Source organism: Cibotium barometz, chromosome 4, assembly GCF_041138505.1.
Source record: "Cibotium barometz isolate CiBa-2024 chromosome 4, ASM4113850v1, whole genome shotgun sequence".
Taxonomy (NCBI): Eukaryota; Viridiplantae; Streptophyta; class Polypodiopsida; order Cyatheales; family Cibotiaceae; genus Cibotium; species Cibotium barometz.
Window position 1 is genome coordinate 15,359,974 of NC_141049.1, and position 7,712 is coordinate 15,367,685.

General features: G+C 44.0%; 1 protein-coding gene across 1 annotated transcript; it reads left to right on the forward strand.

Annotated features, from left to right (window-relative positions):
* The first annotated feature begins 419 nt into the window (after positions 1-419).
* Positions 420-7,414, forward strand: LOC147638953 (uncharacterized). The gene is made up of 5 exons (XM_086785912.1): positions 420-895; positions 1,008-1,085; positions 6,651-6,750; positions 6,851-7,005; positions 7,099-7,414. Exons 1-5 carry the CDS (start codon positions 539-541, stop codon positions 7,306-7,308), a joined length of 900 nt encoding a protein of 299 aa, XP_086642038.1. The 5' UTR covers positions 420-538; the 3' UTR covers positions 7,309-7,414.
* Positions 7,415-7,712: the final 298 nt, after the last annotated feature.

A 7,712-nucleotide genomic window follows, 5' to 3' on the forward strand; every position in this document is an offset into this window, starting at 1 on the left:
CACACATTCACATACATACACACTTGCATACACTTGGCCATGAGAGTGCAACACACATTCACATTTATACACACGTTCAGATTCACATTCATACACACGTGCATACATACATTCAAGCATTAGCAAATTAGTAGAGATGTCTAACAAAAGGACACAACTCATGGAATGCTACATTAAAAGACAAGGTACATACCCATAGGATAATTGTACATTAAAACAGAAGGAACATACCCATAGGATTAAAACAGAAGGAACATACCCATAGGATTAAAAGAGAAGGTACATACCCATAGGATATGTGTACATTGAAAGAGAAGGGATACCACATACACAATACAGCAGACTTGATTGTAGGGACCACCTGTGCAATGTGCATTATGTAGGAATATCACTGCTGTAAACGTGGCTGGTTTCAGGCCAGAAGCATGCTTTGTGAAGTATAATCTACTCGTGGAGCCATGTCCTCAAATGAGTAGTGGTGCATTTCCTCACAGGAGATTCTCAGAGTAGAGAGAAGAGCAGTCCCATAGCAGGTGGAATGGCAATGCTTGGTTCAGGCAGTGGTTTGCTTCCACGAGACGTTCATACTCTCGAGTGCTTGCAACACCAGCCCATGATCCGTTCCCTGAAGATGGGTTTCCTAGGTCACCACCAACAGAGCCCTTGTTGGCATCCCTTTGCAGCAAGAAGGCTCCGGAAGTTCCATGCCATGGCTGGCCGCTTGAAGATGATCACCATCGCATCATCCGTTTATGAAGACACCTTGCCTTCCTCCACCTCTCAGCCTGGCAACAATAATGGCTACCGCCAGGCAACATTCAGCCCCTCTCCAGCTTCCGCCACATCCGCCCGCCCCAGGTGGACGGTGCAGCGTATCGAGGAGCTCATTGAGCAGGTAAGTTCTACCCATCTTCGCTTTGATTACATCAGAAAATCAAATTAGAGTAGCTATATAGTACTCTGGTTGGGGAGTTGCTCAGACATGCCTTGTTATTTACCCCGTGCAGGCCATCTTCAATTGCAGATTCCTCACCTTGATGGCCATAGGGGGCTCCCTTGCTGGCTCCGTCCTTTGCTTCTTGAAGGTGAGCTGAAGCTGCTTTTCTTTTTGCATCAAGCTCTTGCCCTTTTGATCATGCAATGCTCCCGACCACTTTTTCATCAAACTTCTGCACATCCTGAAACGATGAGAAGTATGGAAACTTTTGGGGCAAAAAAGCTGCCAAGATGGTGCATACTATGATGTAATTGTCACAAGAATCTTGCTCTTTGGGTCATGAGAGTAATAAATCTACTGGAGAAGAGAATCCAAGAGTACAATCAATGGGCTAAAACAAACCACATGGACATTTGTAGCACGCATCCATTGTGTTTTTGGAGTTCAGTAACATGCTGTAGGTTCTACAAAGATGAGGACTTGAGGAGTCTCACATTGCAGGTGTAAGAAAGAGGCCACAGGGTTTATGAGGTTACGTAGCACCGAGGGTTCAGCTCCCATACTTACTACAGATAACTTTTGTAGCTCTATGTACTTACAACCAGGGTAGATTCCATCGAGATGCCACTTTGAGGTAGTACCCAGATGGCTTTCTCAAAATCATGTTGGAGGCATTATTACAGACGTTAGGATACTGAGGAGTCCATGTGTTACACCTATTTTTTTTTTCCCGACTGGCCTTAGGGCCTCCTATAGTTACTGATTTTTCACCACCCGTAGGCACCCGCCTGTAGCGCTTAATTATCCGCCCGTAGGCAATGCCACTGAAGAAGCACCTGGGGTGGTTTTGAACCCATGACCTCTTGGTCATAGGCGAACACCTTCACCACTTGAGCTATCACCTCATTGGCGTGTTACACGTATTTATGGGAGGTAGTTTACGTATTGTCGCTTACACAATGTGGCTGAGAGATGGAGTGTATTCACAGGAAGGTTTGTGTGGGGCTATTTATGAGACATAGGAGTTGAGACACAAAAGTATGCCATCATGCTTCATTGCCTAGCATACTTTGAATTTCATAGATGTGACCATTGTTTATTGAGGCAGGATTTCACACTCTTTTTACACAATGTCTGATGGAATAGAGACACGCCTATGCAACAATTCATAAGCAGAACTGGGTGGGAGAGACTTCATATCCTTTTTTTTCTCAAGATTGATTCATAGATAAATTGAAAAGATTTAAGGATGAGCTGTAGCAGCAGTAACTTGTGAGAGCAAAGATGGATGAACTCTCCGCGAAGGAGTTCAGCTGAGAGTTCTAGGAGTCTAAAAGGTTTATGAATAGTGCAGAAAACCTTAAATGAGGATAGCATGGTACATAATCATCCCTCAAATTGTCCCAACAACATACTCCCTTCATGGAACATAATCATCTTTCCAAACTGCAACAGTGTACTCCTTCCCTTAGTATATACCTGATCATCTCTCTGAACTGCTGCAACGTATTCCTTCCCCAGCAGACACTTAATTATTCATCCTGCCACAACATTCCTCAGTGTATACATGATCAGCCCTCCAACTTTCAACTTCCTCTATACATAGTGGATCAGTTTTTCAACTGCCACAACATTGTCCTTCCCTGTTACATACTGAATTCTTTCTCAAAACCACTAAATTTCTAACAAGATCCTGACTCCTGTCTTTTTCCTGGCACTTCTTCAGCCTTGCCTTCCTCTCTACCATCCTGTCTTGCTCAAGCATGAGTTTTCTTACTCAAAATGGACCTTGTGGAGTGCCTCTTCTTTGGTTCAGGCCTTTGGGCCTGTCCACCATCCTTACATTCTTCTTCCATATGCCATTCTATCAGTTGCACCATCTGCATGGCCATAGGCCTAGTAGCCACCTATAGCATGCCGATGGGTGGCACTTCATCCCTGGGAGACTGCTTCTCTTTAAACAAAAAAATCCATTTACATGTTCTTTTCCAAAAGCAAATCCACCACTAAGACTGTAATGCAACTCTTCACTTTCCTGCATGACTGTAAATTTTAGTTCCGAAACTTGCTTTGATATACCAATATCAAGTAGCCTAATGGAAGTTATCTTTTGATACGTGCTTTTTATGCTGTGTTTTTTAGACATCAATTAAAATGTCAAGCTTTCACAATTCATGCACACCAGATGCAGGCATTGGGTCCCAATAGCTAAGGAATCAAATCTTCCCCCTCACACCCTCTTTGTTACAGCCCCAGCACAGACACTTCCCCCTCACACCCTCTTTGTTACAGCCCCAGCACAGACGGGCCAAGGGATAGGTGGTGGGTGTAACGTGGGGTTATTACATGAAGTCAACAAGAGTTGGGTTATTAATAGAGGCCTGATTTCCAACGACAATCTTGATTTTTGAGGGATTTGGTGAAATATAGCAAGTTTTTTTGTATTTTAGTGTAATTTGTGACGTGCAGTTTAAAATTTTGCAAGTATTCTACGCTAAAAAATGGCATTATCCTCGTCAAAAAGTAACTATGATTTCCAATATGGTATCAGAGCCACATAAGAGTGGATTATTACTAGGGTGAGCGAGAGAGAGAGAGAGAAAGGGGTTTGAAACACTCATTCTTTGTGAGGCAACATGTTCAATAACCAAATTTTGGTCTGCTTCCAAGTGCTTATTTTGAAAAGCTTTAAGCAGCCAACTGTAGTCTAGTATACGCCTGGTCTTTTGAGCAATAACATACTTGCCATTCCTCGGCTAGAAATACACAGTTGCGAGAGAAAGAAAGATGTTAACATCTTCGAAGACCTGAAGGATCTATGAGACCAAAAAAGGTGGTACATGTGAAACATGAGTAAATTGTATGTTCAGATAACATGAGAGAGAGAGAGAGAGAGAGTAATTAACGTCTACTGAAAGTGATTATGCGCTCTTCCTCCCAAGGCTAGGTTGTTTGGGTTGGTGTCAGAGCCAATGCTTGCATCGGGAGGTGTAATTGTTGGTGATTTGCAATAGCTTGGGAGAGATTTTGTTCTCAATTCCCAGCGCAGGCTTGATGCTCTCTGTTACTAATCTGAAGAAAGCTGAGAAACTCGCTAGATCCAAACTGAAGAAATAATCTTTGCTTCCGCCTTCTTTTCCTCTTTCGGCCGCCTTCAAGTTCTTAGTGCTCCTTGGTTAGGTTGCTCTTACAGGCAGCTTGGTCGGTGGTATTCTCCTTTGCTCGAGGACTCCATGGGAGCTGAACTATCTATGCCGTTACAAAGCTGCCGGTAAGTGGGCGACTTGGCGAAAGCTTGCCCTCAGTGGTACTCCAGTGAGGGATAGTCACACGAGCCCGGGTTGTGGGTGCCTTGGAACTCGCAACAGCCTTCTTGTCACGAGCAGCCTCCTCCCCTAGCCTCTCCTTTGGATCAGAACCCAACAAGCAGATATCTCCAGCAGGTCCAGGAACAGTAGGCGCTCGATGAGCAAGAGTGGCGGATCCCTCGGGGGGCCACACCTCGGGAGAACCTAAGGTAATGGTTGCTGGCAGCCAACCAGCCCATTGGGCGAGCCTTCTTTTTTTTTAGCAAACTTGTAACGATTCTTTGAAAAACGGATAGTATTAGTATGGATGCAAGCAGGAAAGGGGGATTAGTCGGATATGTGTGAATTAGAGGATAAGGGTTCCTATGGTAGAACCGGTTATGAACACATTCATCCTCAAAATACTATAGTGGAGGTGGTAGAGGATATCGTGGACACAAATTTGGTCGTTGTTTTTACGTGCACACTCTCTCGAGTGTGATGTGGACATGCTTCTATCTATTGGCCACTTCAAAGGTCTAGTACACTCTCTCGAGGGTGATGTGGACATGCTTCTATCTATTGGCCACTTCTAAGGTCTAGTACGTGGTTGGATTCATGTGTTTGTAAAGGTTATTGTTCCATATTGTCCAGGCGCCCACCAATGAGTAGGGTAGCATGGACAAAGTTATTGGGTTATTGTGTGAACACACTTAGATAGACAATATTATTAGGATTGGTAGAGTTGGTAGTCAACTCATCATAATTAGACACTATACATAGGAGTCTAGGCCACAACCCTATTCATTCATTGATCAGTCAGTCATCATTGAGTCATTGAGAACTCAGGAGTAATTCTACCAGTGAGTATCTCTATTCAGCATTGTATATATTTCATGTTAGTAATACATGATAGATAGGTCCTCTTTCTCTACTATGTATGAAGAAGAAACAGTTTGTGCATGGGTTTAAGTCGACTAGGCACTAATCACAATCAATCAATTCATAAACACGTTTGTGCAAGCACCCATGCTACACTAGTATTAGGTTTTAATGGTAGAAAGGCTGCAAATTTTAATGGCATTGATACGCATCGTGAAGAACCCCATCATCATCTGCGTTTTCACTCAAGTTTGCATTTTGTAAATTCTGTACTAGATAGCTCTTGTGTGTGCAATGGCCGCTTAGCCAAAGGACAAGAAAGACGGCCAAATGCACCTAGTAAAGGTTGGATAGAGCAAGCAAGCAAGGGGGCCTGTTGGTGCTTCAAATGCAGCCAGACGGGGGTGGAAGAAGGTGCATAAGGGGGGTCCAGTGGTGGGCACTAAAAGGCCAGATCTGACAGCATAAGAGGCAGCCAGATGGCCAGATTCAGAAAAAACGCAGCCTATTCAGGCAGCAAGACAACACAGCAGAAGGGCACCTCCAAGGGGGTGCTAGAGGCTGACCAGTTCATGGATGGAGGGGGTACCCGATAGATAAGGTATATGTGGCTTCCATGCCACTTCCTTGAGCCAATTGGCTACACCCACCCTTATAAGGCTGCCCATTGGCTTTCCACAGCCCCAGGCAAGGCCAGCCCTATGGCTATGCCCTCATCCCCTAGTTGTTGCTAATATACCATTCCCTTGTGGCTTCACATGCAACCGATGTCTAAACCTTGACTTTTGACATCGGACTGGCTGTCCAGGCATCCGAGTCTAATAAGTATCTGGCCAGCCTTGTACATCATTATTTCTTGCAAGAGGGTTACATCTTGTGCACTAGCATGACTTGACTTGTGCGAGACTGGCACAAATGTCTGACTACCGCTGGCAGTACACCAGCCTAGACTAGGGCTCACAATGGAAATGCGCGGTGTGTCCGGCCTTAGGTCTTGCACTTGTCCGATACAGTATGTTCACGTGGCATCCAAGTGCGTGATGCACATGACATATTTATTCTACCTTGTGGAGGCCCAAGTCTTGATACAAGCATGGAGTCTCTTCGGGCGGATGCATGCGTCTTCACTTCTTGAATCTCCTTGCATAGCATCATTGGAAGCAATGATGAGTCCTCCACTGCTTAGTAGTATGTTACATGTATATTGTCAAACATACATTACTTATGTGTGTGCATTGCATGTGTGGGTGCCTGTGTGTACACGGGCGCTCAAAACATCATGTGTGCGTACACGGGGGCTCAAACCATCATGGTTTGTAACAGGCGTGTCTCGTAGACTTCAGGTTTCAAAGTTTTAAGGAATTTATCTTGTTGCATCACAAAATATGCTTGGTAGCTCAAGAGTGTCTGTAACGAAGGATAAATATACAACATGAACTAGAGATTTGATTACATAGAAGACAGCATGATTAATGTTAGAGCATGCACTGTTCATCATTGAAGCAGACTAATTGATTCATGCTCCTTGATTATGGTGGTTTCAGGGGTGTTCCTTCGTGGTGTGGTCTTTTTTGGAGTATTTTGATGCATGCTGGCATGGCATTGGCACAGGGAAGGTGATTTTGCTGCTTGTGGAAGCAGTAGGTGAGTGCATCTCTATGCTACACGAGATTGAGGAGCTGTTAGAAAGGCTGCTCAGGCATGTGTTTCATTCAATGCTGATGGGTCATGTTTTCTTCCTCAGATGTATACCTCATGGGAACTGTAATGCTCATCTTCGGAATGGGACTGTACGAGCTTTTTGTAAGCAGCTTGGATGTGCCAGGGGGTGATTGCTTCTCGAGCGGCCCAAGAACGACTGTCTGCGGCTCGAATCTATTTGGGCTTTTCCGTCTGAGGGTAACCTGCAGCATTCTTTGTTGTATGTAGTTCATAGCAAGACCCATCATATCAAATGGCCATTTTTTCCCCCTAACTTGGAGCAAATCACAGGAGCGCCCAAAGTGGTTAGAGATCCGTTCTTTGGATGAATTGAAGACCAAGCTTGGACATGTGATTGTCATGATATTGCTGGTGGGGATGTTTGAGAAAAGCAAGAAGGTTCCTATACATTCAGGAGTGGAGCTTTTAAGCTTCTCAGCATCCATCTTGCTCTCGTCTGGATCCTTGTACTTACTGTCAAAGCTGCATTCCACTAATTAGTGAAAGTGTGTGTGTTGCTGAGAAGGTCTTCAATTGTTGAATCAATGTAACACCATGGCGCTGCAATGAGAAGCGTTTGTACTTTCTATATATACGTTTTTGTAAATGTATATTCTCTCTCTCTCTTTCTCTCTCTCTCTCTCTCTATTATCAGATGCTTTGAGCATGTGAGGGGCTCAATATGGCTTCTTTCCATAAACAAGGGGGGAATATCCTAGGTAGTAAAGACCTTTATATTTTGGTAATTCCCTTCGTTTTTATGTATATTTATGGCTGTTTATGTATGTATGTGTACATATAAGCATGCACATAAAATGCCAAGATTGAGGTATGGTAGCAAGAAGGATTGCACATGGTTCCCATAAATAAACTCCTATTTTGACAAACATGACCCTCAAAAAACC